The 20,157-nt window shown below is 39.6% G+C and overlaps 2 protein-coding genes across 2 annotated transcripts in view; one reads left to right on the top strand and one right to left on the bottom strand.

The window, feature by feature from the left end:
• Positions 1-15,931, top strand: part of grhpra (glyoxylate reductase/hydroxypyruvate reductase a) — a 46,571-nt gene extending 30,640 nt beyond the window's left edge. Inside the window, exons 7-9 of the mRNA XM_028805779.2 lie at positions 6,355-6,490; positions 8,727-8,857; positions 13,143-15,931. Coding sequence (XP_028661612.1) covers positions 6,355-6,490; positions 8,727-8,857; positions 13,143-13,264 — 389 coding nt within the window. The 3' untranslated portion in view covers positions 13,265-15,931. The remainder of the gene's footprint in view (positions 1-6,354; positions 6,491-8,726; positions 8,858-13,142) is intronic.
• The window catches only part of LOC114654912 (baculoviral IAP repeat-containing protein 1-like), an 828,238-nt gene that overhangs the window by 74,071 nt on the left and 734,010 nt on the right, over positions 1-20,157 (bottom strand). The window lies entirely within an intron of this gene.

The following is a 20,157-nucleotide window of genomic DNA, read 5'->3' as shown; positions in this document are numbered from 1 at the left end:
CTTAGAAAAATTTTAAAATTTGAAAGTTTTGTAGATTACTGAAGACCTGTAGTTGATCAAGGTGGTACATGAGTGATCAAAAATAACAACCAGCTAGAGAGAAATGAGAGCGGGAATTGATTGGAATGGCTAGCCAGAGGTCAGATAAATACAAAGTGCAAAACCAAAGAAAGTGCCAGGAGGAGAATCTAGAAAGAATGAATAATGAAACTCTGCAGCAAATGCAGGTCTTGCTTAAATGGTCTGGCATAATTAGGGGTGAACTCGGCTCAAATAGAAATTCGGAGCATTCAAGCATTAAGTGATGCCTTCAGCAAGGGAAATATGCTAAAGAGAAAGTCGTGGACAGACCAGCCATCATTAAAATGCTACATTGTGAGGTGGCATGTTACATAACAAAGTGCCAGTTAGACTTACAGTAGCTAAAGTCTCATAAAGCAAGATGAGACTTTTGATTCTTGAATATCTGGCTACTCAAAATGGTCCCTGGAGGTGTGTAGGCTTTAATTCTAGCCAGCCTTTCACTTGGAACCTAATCTGTGCCTTTTTTGAACTGGTGGTGTTTTTGGTTTTGTGTTTTTGTAGTTTAGATTTCAGACAAAAGATTCTGAAAATAAATTCAGTTTTTAGGCTTTTATTTACTATCACTAAATTATGCTAATTTCAAGCCTAAAATTTTTAAAAATTCTAAAAAAAAAAAAAAATTATTTAGAAAAAAGGATTACTGTTTCGTTTCTGACACAAGACAATGCCCCCTCCCCCCCCAAGGATTCCCAACTTAAAATTGGGCTGTGTCTTAAATTTGAGTTTTTCCTCTGTCACTGAACAGATGCAGTAAGCACGTGCAGGCCTGTGAAAGGGAAACGGATTTGGTAAGCATGGCCTTGTCAAGGGAAATTGGTCATGATATACCAGGTATATTCTAATTCATGCATATACCAGTAAAAAAAAAATTTGAAAGGAGGTGTATCTTTTTTTTGTGAATTTCCCATTGGGATTAATAAAGTATCTATCTATCTATCTATCTATCTATCTATCTATCTATCTATCTATCTATCTATCTATCTATCTATCTATCTATCTATCTATCTATCTATCTATCTATCTATCTATCTATCTATCTATCTATCTATCTATCTATCTTAAATTTGAAGCGACACAGTGAATTAACTGCTCCTTATATTACACCACCATATACTGTCACTTGTACATTAGCCTGTTCACTCAAAATTGACCAAGATTTGCCACAAAACCAATAGCAAAAAACAAACTAGACGTGTGTGTTACTGTATATATAAAATGTATTAGTCAGTCATATGAAAACGTTTGGGAATCCCTCTTAGTTCTTTGGATTTTTGTTTATCATTGGCTGAGCTTTCAAAGTAGCAACTTCCTTTTAATATATGACATGCCTTATGGAAACGGCAGGATTTCAGCAGTGACATTAAGTTTATTGGATTAACAGAAAATATGCAATATGCATCATAACAAAATTAGACAGGTGCATAAATGTGGGCACCCCAACAGAGAGATGACATCAATACTAAGTTGAGCCTCCTTTTGCTAATATAACAGCCTCTAGACGCCTCCTATAGCCTTTGAGTGTCTGGATTCTGGATGGAGGTATTTTTGGCCATTCTGCCATACAAAATCTCTCCAGTTAAATTTGATGGCTGCCGAGCATGAACAGCCTGCTTCAAATCATCCCATAGATTTTCAATTATATTCAAGTCGGGACTGTGATGGCCATTCCAGAACATTGTACTTCTCCCTCTGCATGAATACCTTTGTAGATTTCGAACTGTGTTTTGGGTCATTATCTTAATGGAATATCCAACCCCTGCGTAACTTCAACTTTGTGATTGATGCTTGAACATTATCCTGAAGAATTTGTTGATATTGGGTTGAATTCATCCGACCCTCGACTTTAACAAGGGCCCCAGTCCCTGAACTAGCCACACAGCCCCACAGCATGATGGAACCTACACCAAATTTGACAGTAGGTAGCAGGTGTTTTTCTCTGAATGCAGTATTCCTCTTCCGCCATGCAAAGTGCTCTTTATTATGACCAAATCAATTTTTGTCTCATCAGTCCAAAGCACTTTATTCCAAAATGAATCTGGCTTGTATGCAAATGCTCATTTAGACAACAAGCGACTGTTTGTGGCGTGAGGGCAGAAAAAGCTTCTCTCTCATCACCCTGCCATACAGATGTTCTTTGTTCAAATTGCGCTGAATTGTAGAACGATGTACAGATACACCATCACTATCTGCAGCAAGATGTTCTTGCAGGTCTTTGGAGGTGATCTGTGGGTTGTCTGTCACCATTCTCACAATCCTGTGCATATGCCTCTCCTGTATTTTTCTTGGCCTGCCAGATCTGCTGGGTTTAACAGCAACTGTGCCTGTGGCCTTCCATTTCCTGATTCCATTCCTGACGGTTTAAACCTCCGAGATAGCTTTTTGTAGCCTTCCCCTAAACCATGAGACTGAACAATCTTTGTTTTCAGAACTTTTGAGAGTTGCTTTGAGGATCCCATGCTGTCACTTTTCAGAGGAGAGTCAAAGGGGAGCACAACTTTCAATTGACCACCTTAAATACCTTTTCTCATGATTGGACACACCTGTCTATGAAGTTCAAGACTTAACCAGCTAATCCAACCAATTTAGTGTTGTAAGTAATCAGCATTGAGCAGTGACGGGCATTCAAATCAGCAAAATTACAAGGGGACCCACATTTGTGCACAGCCAGTTTTTCACATTTGATTTAATTTCATACAACTAAATACTGCTTCACTAAAAATCTTTGTTCGGAAAACATCTCAGTACTCAGATGTTCTTAGGAAATGAAAGACATACCACTTTTTTTTTTTTTTTTTTGAAAAAGTCAATTTTATGTAGGCAGGCTGAGAGGAGTTCCCAAATTTTTTCATATATACATATATATATGTTTTACTGTCAAATAATGCAAAGAGTACGCAACACGTGTTTCGCCCTAATTCTGGGCTCATCAGGCATACACACTCACTGCACCCCCTCTTGGGAATCGAACTTCGGACCTCAGAGGCGAAGCCTCTTACGTTGCGCCACGGTGTGTGGTTCATTTATTTGACAGTATGTAGATCGGGGTAATTACAGGGGTGCAGTGAGTATGTATGCTTGCTGACCAACCACAAGTGTTACCTGGTAGGTAACCACCCATACAATCAGATTGTGATTCAGACTTCAAATGCCATGAATATACATACACGTATGTATGTATGTATAGATACAGCCAACCTATCCAATGTTAGTGTCTTTTGTGTTTTGTTTTTTGTTTTTTTGCCTTGCACCCAGTACTACCTTGATGTGACTTTAGATTCAATTAAGAAATTGGCCTTGTCCCAAAGGATGGAATTGACTAGGAGAAATTAAGAAGCCATTCATAAGCTGGGATGAAACATGGATATGTCACTATGACCAGAGTCCAAACCGCAGTAGAAATGATGAAAGCACAGCGAGTCTCCAACTGCAAATAAATTTGGGGGGCCAGGCCATTGCGTGCAAGGTCATGCTGATAATTTTTAAGATATTGAGAGTATATAAAAAACATTTACATGTTTCTTGTATAAAAGCTCGGCATGCTCTGCTGTTTCGTTGAAGGGCATGCGTGTGGCAGGATGATGCCCAACCTCTTGCTGAATCCAAACCGTGCCATCTTTCTCCTTTGCACCTAGTGCAGCTGCATTGTTCTTGTATGTAAGTGGACGTTTCTGGCAGGGAGGGCTTCTGTTCACTTTCTCCAATATAGAACCCTCATCCTTAGTTGAGTTCACCTCTGCTTTATAGCACATCTTTATTTGAAAATAGCAGTGTTGGACCGGGAGGAGCATGAACATAACCAAGAAAAAAAACTATATAAAAAAAAAAAAAAAAAAAAGCTGACCTTTTACGAGTACCATGTAGCGACTGTTACATTTGATTTGTGCCTGTATGTTATTGTATAGGATTGGCTCCAGCAGACCCCCGTGACCCTGTGTTTGGATTCAGCGGGTTGGAAAATGGATGGATGTTATTGTATAATAGTAAAAATAAGGGCAGCTCACTACTCAAAACGGTAATTCTGGGAAGCACCCGGAATCAAACCCGCAACCTCTTGATTATGAGTCAGCAGTTCTTACTGCTGCACCAGCCAAGCGGTCGTGTCTGGATCGTACCCTAACCCAAGGTGTTTTTTTTTTTTTCCTTCTTTTCTCTCTTTGGTTTATATTCTTAAGTAAAAGCTTGTTTTCTTATATGTGTACCTTTTTGTGAAAGTGTTGATTTTATTTTTTGCCTCCAGTCTTCACACTTTATACACTTCATGTCAAAATTTTGTCATTTAGATACTTTATTAATCCCCAAGGGGAAATTCACATACTCCAGCAGCAGCATACTGATATAAAACAATACTAAATTAAAGAGTGATAACAATGCAGGTAAAACAGACAATAACTTTGTATAATGTTAACGTTTACCCTCCCGAGTGGAATTGAAGAGTCGCATAGTTTGGGGGAGGAACGATCTCCTCAGTCTGTCAGTGGAGCAGGACAGTGACAGCAGTCTGTCGCTGAAGCTGCTCCTCTGCCTTGAGATAATACTGTTCAGTGGATGCAGTGGATTCTCCATAATTGATAGGAGCCTGCTCAGCGCCCATCGCTCTGCCACAGATGTCAAACTGTCCAGCTTCGTGCCAACAATAGAGCCTGCCTTCCTCTCCAGTTTGTCCAGGCATGAGGCGTCCTTCTTCTTTATGCTGCCTCCCCAGCACACCACCGCGTAGAAGAGGGCGCTCGCCACAACTGTCTGGTAGAACCTCTGCAGCATCTTATTGCAGATGTTGAAGGACGCCAGCCTTCTAAGGAAGTATAGTCGGCTCTATCCTTTCTTGAACAGAGCATTCGTATTGGCAGTCTAGTCCAATTTATCATCCAGCTGCACTCCCAGGTATTTATAGGTCTGCACACAGTCACCTCTGATGATCACGGGGTCCATGAGGGGCCTGGTCCTCCTAAAATCCACCACCAGCTCCTTGGTTTTGCTGGTGTTCAGTTGTAGGTGGTTTGAGTTGTACCATTTAACAAAGTCCTTGATTAGGTTCCTATACTCCTCCTCCTCCTGCCCATTCCTGATTTAGCCGACAATAGCAGTATCGTCAGCGAACTTTTGCACGTGGCAGGACTCAGAGTTGTATTGGAAGTCTGATGTGTATAGGCTGAACAGGACCGGAGAAAGTACAGTTCTCTGCGGTGCTCCTGTGCTGCTGACCACAATGTCAGACCTGCAGTTCCCAAGACGCACATACTGAGGTCTGTCTTTAAGATAGTCCATGATCCATGCCACCAGGTATGAATCTACTCCCATCTCTGTCCGCTTGTCCCTAAGGAGCAGAGGTTGGATGGTGTTGAAGGTGCTAGAGAAGTCCAGAAACCTAATTCTTACAGCACCACTGCCTCTGTCTAAGTGGGAGAGGGATCGGTGTAGCATGTAGATGATGGCATCCTCCGCTCCTACCTTCTCCTGGTATGCGAACTGCAGGGGGTCGAGGGCGTGGCGGACCTGTGGCCTCAGGTGGTGAAGCAACAGCTGCTCCACGGTCTTCATCACTTGTGACATCAGGGCGACATGCCTGTATAGTACATTAGTACTATAACATGAAAAATTTGTTTTAGGTATGTGTTCAACATTTCTTACCTTTCTCGCATTTCCTGTCATCCTACATTTACATCGTCGTAGACACTGAACACACATGAATGCATGTGTTCCAAATAATGATATAATATTTACATTATACAGCTCCAGGCACCTCACCCCCTGATAAACGAGACTTGAGCTGGGAGAACTTTTTGCTGTGGGGGATGGGATAGGATAGCAGGCTCCTTGTGCTGATCGAAACATTTGCAAAACAAAAGACGTTAATGGCGAGGTGCAAAGAAATTTAAGGTGGCCTGGAATTACAAGTTTTTTCGTAGGCTTCAGGGATTCTGGTGTTCACTACCTACTGTTCCCTCGCTCTAAAGGACTACATTTTTATGTGAGTGCCTTAAAGCTTAATGAATGTTCTACTAAAGATATTAGTCTTCATTGAGATTATGTTGAAGATTAAAACTAGTTTGGTTTCTCTGAATAGGTCCGGCTCAAAACGTTTTGATCATCCATAATAAACAAAAAGGCAGAACTGAGATGGCTTAGAAGTACATATAAATCATAAGCTCATGTATCCTTTAGACAGTGGAGATCAGGTTTTAAGCCTCTTCTCCAAGAGTGGATGTTTACCATAAAATATTTGAAGATGCCTTCATGTGAAGGAATTTTTTTTTTCTTTTTTCTGTCCAGTGCCAATTAACCAACTTGCTGAGGAATCTGACTTTGTTATACTGTCATGTGCTTTGACTCCTCAAACACAAGGGCTATTTAATAAGCAATTATTTGCCAAAATGAAGAAAACTGCTGTGTTCATCAACTCAAGCAGGTAAGTAATGCTTTAAAAAAAACCAAAAAAAAACCAAAAAACCTAATCATACTGTTAGTTTTGTATTGATGCTTGTAATGTTTTAAACTTAATTTTTCCAGGTTTTGTATTTAGAAATATTGTACAAAATCCCAGGATTCATTTTTGGAGTATTGATTAAATTCAACTTTTTGCAACATAGACATTTGATTTTTTTTATAACATTTAAAAGGGTCATATTTAATAAATGAGAGATACTACAGGTATAGCAGTAATCTAGAACGTTATATTGGATGTTTTGTGGCATCCTTGATTTAAAAACTTTTTTTTTTCCCCTAGTAGTACCTCATTGCACAAGCAGTGGGTCATCTGTTTTGATCAATGTTTTATACAGACTTTAACATAGAAAATGGAAAAATACAAAAAAATATGAATATAAAACCAAGATCAAAGAACCAAACTTTTTTTTTTTTAATCTGTCTGCTCTTTACAATCTATTTCAATTACCCTTTAAATTTTTAATTCTTAAAAACCCAAACTATTAGCACCTTGCAATTGAAACAAGCAGAAAAGCCAAAATATAACCAAAACAGGACTGCAGAATATTGTCTCCAGCCTGCCAACCATCTTGTAAAAAGAGTGAAATTATTGGTTTTCATAAAGGCAAGGAAAACCATTTCTGAAACGCCTTGTGTACAATGTAAAATGGACCCTTGTGCCTAAAGCAATGAAAAAGGCAATAATTCAGAGATGGCTGGAAACCTTTGCTGCATATCCACTTTTTGCAACATGTTAAAATCCAACGTATTTCCCTACCAGTTTGCCCAAATGTATTCAACAGTGTAAATGAGAGCACATCTCAGAGGGTTCTCTCTACACCTGGAATAATCTGTCACTTTGGTGTATTATACACAAACATGCGCACTTTTCAGCAAAAATGTATGCTGATTGTGGGTTCGCTTCCCGGTTCCTCCCTGTGTGGATAGTGCTTTGAGTGCTAAGAAAAGCGCTATATAAATGTAATGAATTATTATTATTATTATTATTATGCTAACAAAGGAAATGAAAAGAGAATAGAAACCCTTTTCTCTACAATATGCCATTTCTACAAAGAGTCCTGGTGGTCGCGGATTTCTTCGGTTTAAGAGTTCTGTAGGGCACTGGGCTTAATTTACTAACCTTTCTTAAAGTCTTCACTTGGTTATATCTGGAGTACTGAGCATTGCTTGATGTTACGAATTTAAAACAATTTAACATAAGGCTGCAATCTTCTTCTTGTACTAGTAGCCCAATTCCCACAGTACTGGTGACAGTCATTGTTAACCCGGGGCTTGACCGATCCGGTATGGAAATTTGTATTGTCCACATATTGATTTGGCAAAATTTTATACTGGATGCCCTTCCTGACGTAACCCTACCCATTTATCTGGGCTTTGGACCGGCATGAAGAAACACACTGGTTTGTGCATCCCCTGTGGCTGGGTTAAAGTGAAAAAATTGAACCGGTCTGGATACTCGCTGAATGCACTGCATTTTGACCTAATTGTTATATTAAAAGAAAAATCAATAAATAAAAAAGGAAACCATAGCTTACCATGAACTGTTCCTTACAGTGAATGACAAATGTAAATCTTTAGAAGAGCTATTCTAAGGTGAAGCAAAGTTTTTGACAGTCTATAAGAGTAATGACCGTCAAGTGTTTAGCCACATCACTTCTGTTGATTTTAAAATTTTGGTGTGCATTTTGTTTTGTGTGTTTTAAGGCTTTGAACTGTTAGACGAGGAGCACCAAACCATAAACCTGGTCGATCCAAACATGTTGCATGGTTTTTTTTTTTGTTTGTATTTAAATTTTGAATAGATTTTGCCATTTATCCCATTGTCCTTTTTGCCTGCTCCTTGTAGTACTCAATACACAAGAGTTTACCTTACAGTGATCATCAGGATCTTTATAGCGTGTAACCTCAAAAGGTTTGTTGGTCCGAGTTTTTGTTTATAAGGTTTACATTTTAAATGCATTTAACATTTTAAAGCAGGTTCTGCTTGTTGTCTACAAATGGAACATGACATACTAATGGACTATAAACTGAAATGTGTGTGTTCTGGATGTTTACCACCTGTTTCAACATACTTGAGCTACTCTGCAGTTTTGTTTTGGTGGGTGGTTTGTGTGTGGGTTTTCCCAAAATATTTTTCGATTGACTTGTGATGTTGCACGTTTGCCACCATTACAAATCTCCTTTTTTCGATTCCCCAGAGGTGCTGTTGTCAACCAAGAAGATCTTTATCATGCTCTCAGTACTGGACAGATTGCAGCTGCTGGCCTAGATGTTACTGATCCAGAGCCTCTACCTTTAAACCACCCTCTGCTCAGCCTAAAAAACTGTGGTATGTTTTGTCTGGGCAGTTATGCTGATGATGATTGGAGTAGTTAACGATTTCTTGAAATCATATCCTGTTTTTTGGTTGTTCTGCCTCTCAAGTATTTATGCTGTGTGTTTGAATCTGGATGGAAATTCCTTCAGTATGTACTGCATAATTCCTCTGTTGTCAAGTGAGTGTCCTTCTGTTCTTCTGAGTTTATGGTTGACCTTGAAGAAGGTGTATATTTGCAGTGGAATCCTATCCTTTTTTCAGGTGCCAGTCCCTACTAGTTTTTCTTCCATGCATCTCAATATTTCCAGGCACCCCAGATTGTATATTGAGATTCTAAATTTCTTATTCTTTCATTTCCTGAGCTCCTAGTTCCTTCTATTTTTAACCATATTCATGTTTCTGAGTCTGTCACAGGGCTCGAACACCCATGGAGTGCAAGCTTAATCTCAAAAACTACCTGAATTAAATCGTTTGCATGTGGTAGGTCATTGTATTTGTAGGAAATCCATGTGGAAAACAGAATGTGTAAATGTCACACAGGCTTGGTGCTGTACAGGAATAGTTCGTTTTTGTACTTTAAAGAATGGTTTTTAATAAGTCTACTTAAATATCAATAAGTGTTTCTTTTAACAAACCTGTTAACTAGTATTGGATTATTACTTGATTTTTCAGAAATTCCATTATTTTGAAAATGAAAAACTATAAAGTTTACTGCATTTCTACATTTAGTCACTTAGTAGATGCTTTTTATCCAAAAAGGCTTACACAAGAGGTCAACATAATTGAGTAACCTCAGTCTGGGGACTGTCTTGAAACAAGTGCTGCTGGACAAGGGTACAAAACTGATCATCAAGTGAAGAGCTGTAAACCAAATACAACACAAGACCTTACATTAGCTACCAAGAACCACACATCAAAACCATTACTTGTCTTGTAACTTTTATCCTAGGGATCTTACAAGATCATACATTTCTTATATATGGAATGGATATCCTGATGTTTCACATAGAAATGCATATGCCAGAACAGGAGAAAGAATTTTAAATTGTGCAGAAGCCAGTCATGTGAACTAAAAGAATGATGAAGGATCAAAGGTGATGGTGCTGGCTGTGATTTTCTTAAGAAAAAAAATTGGTAATCCATTTACATTACAGAATGCAGAAGGCAATGGAAAATTTTAAAATGTTGCAGACAAACAAAATGCAAATCTTTAATACAAAAACATATAGAAACAAAGGCTTCAGGGCTTGAATATCATGTTGCTGTGGTTTGGTTTTTTTGTAATCAGAGGGATTCTGGTAGTAAACAGTTTAACTTTTGATTTTTTGCTATTTTTTGAATACAGAAACACATGCAGTGAATTAACACTAATACAAGATCAAGATTTAAAAAACAAACCGCACACAGGCAGCACTTGGACTTCGTTTGCTGTCATCCATGTTCTGCACCTGCCTCTTTTGGATTAAGTTAACTAGTGTGAGTGGATTTTTCTGAGCCTCAAGGCTACCCGATTGATCCACTAGTGAAAAACTTTCTTCCTTTTAGACTGTGTACAAGTAGCCATGAATGTCATCCATGAGTCAGTTAGGGCTGCCACCTGGCTTTCAGTTGTGTGTGTGTGTGTGTGTGTGTGTGTGTGTGTGGTTTTTTGCAGTAGCAAACGACGAGTGAATTGCTCATCATCACACAGTGGGTTGGGAGCTGCAATTGAATCACCAGCCTTTTGGTTTAAAGTCCAGTGCTTTAGCAAGATTACCGCAAACCTCCAGTGACCAGGATTTTAATTCCTTTAGAACATTTTTTTTTTTTTTCATTTCTTTTCTTAGACCGTGCTCTATCTGAAGCTCCCAGCAATGGGAGGCGCAGGGCTGAAACTCCTGCATGAACAGACTGAGAATAGCCATTACTTTTACAGGTGCTGGTCATAAAATTAGAATATCATGACAAAGTTGATTTATTTCAGTAATTCCATTCAAAAAGTGAAACTTGTATATTAGATTCATTCATTACACACAGACTGATGTATTTCAGATGTTTATTTCTTTTAATGCTGATGATTATAACTGACAACTAATGAAAGTCCCAAATTCAGTATCTTGGAAAATTAGAATATCAATTAAGACCAATGCAAAAAAAGGATTTTTAGAAATGTTGGCCAACTGAAAGGTATGAACATGAAAAGTATGAGCATGTACAGCACTCAATATTTAGTTGGGGCTCCTTTGGCCTGGATTACTGCAGCAGTGCGGCGTGGCATGGAGTCCATCAGTCTGTGGCACTGCTCAGGTGTTATGAGAGCCCATGTTGCTCTGATAGTGGCCTTCAGCTCTTCTGAATTGTTGTGTCTGGCGTATTGCATCTTCCTCTTCACAATACCCGATAGATTTTCAAGAACAGGGGTACCATGGTCCTTAAACCAGGTACTGGTAGCTTTGGCACTGTGTGCAGGTGCCAGGTCCTGTTGGAAAATGAAATCTGCATCTCCATAAAGTTCGTCAGCAGCAGGAAGCATGAAGTGCTCTAAAACTTCCTGGTAGACGGCTGCGTTGACCTTGGACCTCAGAAAACACAATGGACCAACACCAGCAGATGACATGGCACCCCAAACCATCACTGACTGTGGAAACTTTACACTAGACCTCATGCAACGTGGATTCTGTGCCTCTCCTCTCTTCCTCCAGACTCTGGGACCTTGATTTCCAAAGGAAATGCAAAATTTACTTTCATCAGAAAGCAGCAGTCCAGTCCTTTTTGTCTTTAGCCCAGGCGAAACGCTTCTGATGCTGTCTCTTGTTCAAGACTGGCTTGACACAAGGAATGCGACAGCTGAAGCCCATGTCTTGCACACGTCTGTGCGTGGTGGTTCTTGAAGCACTGACTGCAGCTGCAGTCCACTCTTTGTGGATCTCCCCCACATTTTTGAGTGGGTTTTGTTTCACAATCCTCTCCAGGGTGCGGTTATCCCTATTGCTTGTCCACTTTTTTCTACCCCATCTTGTCCTTCCCTTCGCCTCTCTATTAATGTGCTTGGACACAGAGCTCTGTGAACAGCCAGCCTCTTTAGCAATGACCTTTTGTGTCTTGCCCTCCTTGTGCAAGGTGTCAATGGTCGTCTTTTGGACAACTGTCAAGTCAGCAGTCTTCCCCATGATTGTGTAGCCTACAGAACTCGACTGAGAGACCATTTAAAGGCTTTTGCAGGTGTTTTGAGTTAATTAGCTGATTAGAGTGTGGCACCAGGTGTCTTCAATATTGAGCCTTTTCACAATATTCTAATTTTCCGAGATACTGAATTTGGGACTTTCATTAGTTGTCAGTTATAATCATTAAAAGAAATAAACATTTGAAATACATCAGTCTGTGTGTAATGAATGAATCTAATATACAAGTTTCACTTTTTGAATGGAATTACTGAAATAAATCAACTTTGTCATGATATTCTAATTTCATGACCAGCACCTGTACATTTGAGCCAATGATGATCCGCAGATTCCTTTCTGCGTCACTGACACTGCAAAGTTTGTATGTTCTCCCCATTTCAGTACACATTTTAACCTAATACTCCAATATCCAGTTTTAATCCCAAAGATATTAGGTTAATTTACATTTCTGAATTAAATGAGTGTGGATATTTGCACAACTGTGCTCTGGAATAGGCTGGCATCCCATCCATCTTGGTTCTTGCCCTATACTTGATCCCATAAAGCAGAAAGCATTGGGAAAAATAGCTGAATGGCTTGTTTACAGATACAGTATGCTGTGCTAATCTAATTTTTCATTGGAAGTTTACTTTGGTCAAGAACTCTGTCACAATTACCCTTATTTTTGTTGAGAACTATTTTGATGTGCTACTGAAGTACAGTACAGCTGTACTCCAAAATGTATAATTGTCTTCAGGCAGATCAAGACAATTTAAACAATTGTACTCCAGCTTTATGGGCTTGTCAAATGTTTAGGATTGGTATTTGGCAATAAAATGGTCCAGCGTAAGGTGAAGGCTGCATTTGAACCAGTGAGCTATTGATTTAAAATTTCATTATTTTATGAAACCATTTTAAAAACCATTTGCATCATGAATCTGATACACTGCCAGAGCCAGACTTTAGTTTTGCTCCAGATGTGCCGTTTATAAAAAATTCTAAAGATACTTTATGGCAGCATTGTAGAACAAGTCCTGAATGTCTCTGGTTATGTATAGCTCGAATTAGTAAAATTAATTCCAAGTAACATTATTAAAGTAGTAGAATTAATTGCACTGTGAAAAACTTCTAATTTATCAATTTGATGTTTATTTTAGTGATTCTACCTCATATCGGAAGTGCGACATATGCAACAAGGACGACCATGTCTATTCTCACTGCAAGAAATCTCCTCGCTGGATTGACTGGACAAGAAATGCCAAGTGAACTCCAGTTGTAAGAAGAGTAGAAACATTTTGAACAAAAGACCATTCATTATAGTGCAGTGCTTCCTCATTCATCACTCCCATTCCCTTCATAACAAAATAACAGTAGGAGAGAAAAAAATAAAACATACAGGCCTTAATATTTCTAAAATCTCCCACACTCTTTCTAAAATCTGTTCTACGATGATTTTTCTTCAATATATCAACATGTAAAGCTTCCTGGTTTCTCTGTACATTCAAAAAGCTCACCTATTTTATCTTAGTCTGTCAAAGTTTTACTTTCTCTGTTGCTGTTTTTCTTTGATGTACACTGATCTATTTAATATCATACAAGGTTGCAAATGGCATCAATTTTTAAGGTTTTCCCTGGCAAGTCAATCATACACGCCAGGTTTAAGACGAAAGTTCAAGATACTATGCATTGATTTTTAAGCCTAACTTGGCCAGCATTTTAGTTGCTACTGTTTTGAGGAAGGTGTCCAGTGTTTTAAGGTCCCAATCTTGCACTCTTAACAAGGCCTTTGCTTTTTCCTTCCATTTCTGTCAAGTCCAAATCAGCTGTTTTTACACCTAATTCTATTCTTTCTTAACCACCACTACTACTTACAGGGATTTAGACATCCGAGTATGTTCAGGAAGTGTTGCAAGAATCGGTGCTGGGCAGGATGACAGGCCATTGTGGGGACCCCACACCCTAATGCGTGCACACACACACCCTTACCCTTGTGGCTGTCATTGTGGACAAGTAACTTTATAATAAACATGTTGACTCTCTTGATGTTAAAGGAAACCAGAGTACCTAAAGAACCAAGTGGGCACAGACAGAAAATGTGAAAACCTGATGGCACTGCACCACACTGTGTGGTGTTTTTAATATATATATACACATACTGTGTTTGGGATGTTGTGAACATAAGACTATAGCTTAATCAAGTTGATTATGCAGTATGAGTAATGGAAGGTTTACATATATATATATATATATATATATAATATAAGCAAATCTTTGGAATAGCCCTGAGGAGCCCTCACCATTGTTAGAATATTAGAACAATCTAGACGAGAACAGACCATTCAGTCTAACAAAGCTTGCCAGTTCTATTCACAGAATTCTTCCCAAATAACATCAAGTTGACTTTAAAGATCCCTAAAGTCCTACTGTCTACCACAGTATTTGGTAGCTAATGTGAAGTGTCTGTGGTTCTCTGTGTAAAGAAAACTTCCTAAAGTTTATGCAAAATTTACCCTCAAGTTTAAAATGCATTAATCGAGAACACAGACACCATCGGAAAGTTGCAGCCTTCATTCCCTTTTTTAAACACTTCAGTTTATGTCTCCTTCTTCTAATCTCATTTTGCTTAAACTGTAAAGGCTCAGCTCTTTTCATCTTTCCTCATAACTCATCTTCTGTAGCCCCTCAATCAGCCTAGTTGCTCTTCTCTGGACTTTTTCTAGTGCTGCTATGTCCTTTTTGTAATCTGGAGACCAAAAGTGCACCCAATACTCCAGATGAGGCCTCACCAGTGAGTTATAACGCTTGTTGAAGTAGATCCTATCAACTCAGTTGGGCTGATTTACGTATATAAGATTTTTGGCCCACAAGTGGAGCAGAACCTGAGAGATCCTAAATCTCTTTATTACATTATGTACTTGAAGGAATACTCCATCCCAAAAAAATTTGGATTGTTAATTGATGTTTGTATTGATGGCTGAGAAATGTTTGATCTCTTTTCTATATAAAAACCATGAGAATAAAGTTTCTTATAGAATAGGCATCTATGGTGAACAATGTTGGACAACAGCAAACAATATTGAGTCATCCTGCATAATCCACTTGTTTAAGATATCTAGTCGTAAATTCACAAAATCCCAAACACATTTATTTCTACTAAAATTATTCAATAAGCCACTTCAGAAAATGCTCTTGAATGAAAGTGGAACACTCAAATGTGAACAAGCATTAAATTGTATATCCACATCCAGTTATTCCACTTACAGTATATTCATGTCCACTACTGGAGTATCTCAGATTATTTAGCAGAGGTCGGTGAAACTGCACAGGTGAATTGACCTTCTGCTTGGTGAAGCCACTTAGATATTCACAGTTTTGAGGCATATTCTCTACCTGATGATGTTTTTACTTGCTTTTCTTTAACGTTTGTTTTGTCTCTCAGTGCTCCTTCCAATGTTTGTTGTGTTTTAAGCTCAATTTTATCCAGTAATAAGCTGTTATTGGGCTTGGATTTCTGACTGATGAATGAGGCAGGGTGGATGGAGGTTGGTCTTCAATTCAGATGCTCCTGTACATGTAAGTGCCCTCCATTCTTGTTTACAAGAGCATAACCAGGGGCTTTGTAACATAATAAAAATCAAATTTTTGGATGGAGTGTACCATTTTTAAATGGGGAATTGTGTTTACTTTATTTTAATTTTTTTTTTTAACTTTGTATAATTGGGTTTTGAAAAGCACAGTTTGAGAGTAAGTGGTGTGTAATTTTTGTTCTGAATGCATTTTGTTTGACCTGAAAATATGGCTGATTCTTGATTTTTAATTGACCCGTTTTGTATCTCATTTGCACTTGTTAGATTTAACACCCAATTTACATAAATACGTCTGTTTTCTTCTGGTTAGTATTGCAATGAGGGATTCACAATCATAAAGAATTTAAATCCAAATTAAACTCTCCATCTGTGCTACTGCATTATTTGTCCTCCTAAATGACCATGTGAAACATTCACCACATGACTGGGTGAACTTATTAGGTAACTAATAATATATTATGATGAACCCCTAATCCTTTACACAGTTTAAGTGTGGCACAGCAGGTCTGTCGTCTAACGTGGCTAATATTGTAGTCTGGTCCTCTGGGATTTTCTGGACTTGGGAGTGTACATGGTGACCAGTACTGATGTTCCTGTGTCTGCTGTTGCTGTTGGTGCAGCTCTGTGTTTGTGGATTAGCGACACGCCACAGCGGTTAAGTGGGTTATGTCAATACACACAACTTACTGGGTCCCCATTTCAAATGGATTACTGTAAAACCCTGCTGGCCCTCTGCTGCTGTCCTCCATCTCTTGGCCTGCAGTCACGGGATTGTACAAATTTCAACATGCCTTTTACTACTCAATTTACTGTTAATGTTGTGGTGTCCTCTTTATGAGATTGGGAGCAGCAACCCCAAGGACTGACTTTGTACTGTAAATAACATTAATTTGGTGAAGACATGCAGTTAATATGGACTAACCAACTGACAGTGGGATAACAGATCTGAAAATGTCATGGATGGTCAAAAAAGAATAAAAGTACTTTAAATTTCAGGTAACATGAAATAAACAACATTCACTTGGCTACTTTTTCTGCTGTCAGTCGGTCAGTTCTTTTGTGCGAGTATGCACAGGTGGACCCCCTTTATGATATGTCTATGATCGTTCACTGCGTCCGTCTCCCAAAGTCCACTGTCTTGAACATCTGCTCTTGCACAAATGCTGCTCCATGATTTTCTGCTTCCTACTTGTGATCTAAGAAAGGGTTTAATCTAGTGTACACACTGAAAGTGGTCAGCAATGTCAGACATGAGCTCTATTCGGAGGGGATTAACTTACCAGAGGACCTCTAATTTTGGTCCTGTCTGAATTCCTCATGTCCATAACTGCATGTTCAAGTCTGGGTGGCACAGTGGCACGGTGGTAGCGCTCCTGCCTTGCAGTTAGGAGACCTGGGTTCGCTTCCCTGGTCCTCCCTGGGTGGAGTTTGCATGTTCTCCCCGTGTCTGTGTGGGTTTCCTCCCACAGTCCAAAGACATGCAGGTTAGGTGCATTGGCGATTCTACATTGGCTCGTGTGTGTGTGTGTGTCCTGTGGTGGGTTGGCGCCCTGCCCAGGATTGGTTCCTGCCTTGTACCCTGTGTTAGCTGGGATTGGCTCCGGCAGACCCCTGTGACCCCTGTGTTCGGATTCGGCGGCTTGGAAAATGGATTGATGGATGTTCAAGTCTCCATAATGATCACAGATCACACTTCTGTAGATTTTATTTCCCCCTCCCTAATGTTTAAATCGCTTACTACACAGACGTTATTTTATAAACTTTATAAAGGTGCCTAGTTTAGTTACATCTTTGATTGGCTGTTGTGAAAAAAGGGAAAAGTGCACCAAAAACACTGAAAGTTGGTTGAGGTGTGGCAGGTGCAGATGTCAACAGGGACATTGAGAGAGTAAAGGAATGGGAGTGGGCCGATGGGGACAGAGACGTATCCGACAAGATTAAAGAGTGAAAAACAGTGCTGCTCAGTGGAGATGGCGGGGAACGTGCAACCCCTCTCAGTGAAATGCTAATTCATGCTCGTAAACGGCACTCAGTCCACCTTTCTTAGGCCAACTCCATGAAGGCAGTGCACTCTGATGCCCCAATCCGGACAGTCATTAGAAGTTATGGTACCTCAGGATTTATAAATTAATCGCTGCTTTTTCTGAATCAAATTAATTTAAACCATAAACCACACAAACTGGAAAATGGTTACTAAAACATGATGTAAAGGGCCCGGGTGTTGTGTGTGGCTTTGAATCGGCTGTTGTGAGCCTTTCTTCAGATGATGCCAGTCTCCAAACTTGCAGCAATTTTAGAATATTACATTAATGCTTTGTGACCAGTAACATGCATCGAGCTATTTAATACACACACACAACTTACTTTTCATCAGTCCCTTTTTAGTATGGTGTGTAGAGAACAACAAAATGGTGCAAAAATTTAGCACCAGTAACAGCGCACCACATGATAACGTGCAGTGAATCCACTCGACTCGAGTATTCCTCGTTGTCCTCCTCTTTCTCTGTTTAGCATTCATTTGTTCAGAGGTTGAAGTGCTTGCTGCTTCCTGAGCAGCCAGCTTCTCTTTCATCGCATCTTTTCACATTAAAGCTGATTAATTCAGTGTTTGTGTTGCTATTACTTAGTCTGTTTTTCTTAATTTTTTCACTTAAGTCTTCAACCTGCCTCAGTAATGATTTTAAAATATGAAAAGGTAGAGGAGGTGAAGGTGGTAGGGATGAGAACAGCGCCGTAGACCTGTGCCACCCCGCTGGCCGCTGCTGAGAGTTAATTCTATTATAAAATAAAAAGGAATAATCTTGGAGGTCAATCATCACCCTCAAAGTGGACAGTTGACGTCACGTAGTGTATGTGTACCAAATTTCAGGTCATCCATCCATCCATCCATTTTCCAACCTGCTGAATCTGAACACAGGGTCACGGGGGTCTACTGGAGCCAATCCCAGCCAACACAGGGCACAAGGCAGGAACCAATCGTATGTTGGATTATCGTGGGGTGAGAGGGCCAAGATCTTTGTTATGAATTGGCCCCCTTTAACACCCTAAACTCACACACGCAGAGCCCGGAGTGTGAGTGATGTCTGCACAGCCTGTTTCTCTTTCATACTCGACATCGTGGCTCACTAGTTTCAGCATGAACAACACACAGGTGTCCCTCAAGCTAATGTAGTCTCTAAATACTTTTTGCCTGTAAGCAAGGCACATTGCAGCTTACCTTTTAAACGGCACCTACAGTCCCAAAATGATTATTGTCCACTCTATCAAGGGGGGGCACACATCACAAATTTTCTTCTTTTCCAATAAGCTGATCTCAAATTATTTTGAAGATTTACGTGTTCAGATATAATGTGTTCAACTCTAACCTTTACTAGTTGATTATGAAATGTGAGTGAATGGTCGTGCAGATGAGCCTCCTTCAAAGTGTGTAATATGGAGAAAATGATTTAACGTTCCAATTTGAGAGTACTGGGCACAAGCAAAGGTCAAGAGGGAGAGTTCGGGGCAGGGCACACTCATCCATATAACAGCAGCGGGCCAGCTTGGACTCACCGTAATGCCAGTCTCGTGGGGTATATGTCCGATTAACCAACTGCATTTGATGATCTTGTAGCCGAGCCATGTCAGTTTACACAACTGAAATCTCTGGTCAGGTCACACTTCCCAACCTTCCACCACTGTCTTGCTTATCCCTTTTTGTGAATGCCAATAATGTGCTCCCTGATGAAGCCAGTGCTGTACGAAGAGTTTCATGTTCAGTGAGTTCAGATGCTATCTATTTGGTGGGACATAAAACATATGACATCAGACAGACAAGCTTCTCTTAAATTTGTGAGGTCCAAAACACCTGCATTCCTTAGTCCTTATCACTGCTTTGCAAGCATTCATTAGTTATCCACTCACATGTGTAGACACACACACGCACACACTCCGGCCATATGACTAAAGACAAAATGAACCATGTTTGATTGGAGCTAGGCATGAATGATCTGGAGTGAGTCACCGCTCATGTCACATTAGCTGAAAGGCTTCACCGCAGTGCGCCCCTAAGATCACTGCATATCCTCACATATAAGTTGGGTCTTGAAACACGAAAAATTGATCGTAAAATCAGACCCTGCCTTATACACCCATTCAAAAATGTGACCCTTGAATTTTTTTTTACATCTTCTTGCCTCCTTGAATCTCGCATCAGTTTCTCAGACACATCGAATTTTGTTGCAGCAGCACATTTACCAATTTTTCCACTTCAACATTTAATTTAAAACCAGCTTCATATTTTCTTCTGATCGAATGCTCCATTGTAGATAAGGGATGCTCTTATGATAAAGGTATATGAGATACAAAAAACACAAATCAGTGCAAACGTCGCTTGAGAGTAGTTCAGGTATTACTGTGTGGTCACGTAGACACAATAGAGACAGGTTAGGAGCACACACTGATGCAGCACATTGCTGCACCCACAAAGGCTGTGTGCTCGGTGGTTACTCTCTCAGGTGGGCATTAGCATATCATAATCCCTTATACCAGTATGCTTCACATACTCACCAGTGACAAGTTGAGAAAATGAATTTCTTTTTTCTTT

The sequence above is a fragment of the Erpetoichthys calabaricus genome, chromosome 7 (assembly GCF_900747795.2).
Source record: "Erpetoichthys calabaricus chromosome 7, fErpCal1.3, whole genome shotgun sequence".
Lineage (NCBI taxonomy): Eukaryota > Metazoa > Chordata > Cladistia > Polypteriformes > Polypteridae > Erpetoichthys > Erpetoichthys calabaricus.
Note: the sequence above shows the minus strand (reverse complement) of the source record. Positions and strands in the feature narration are given on the sequence as shown.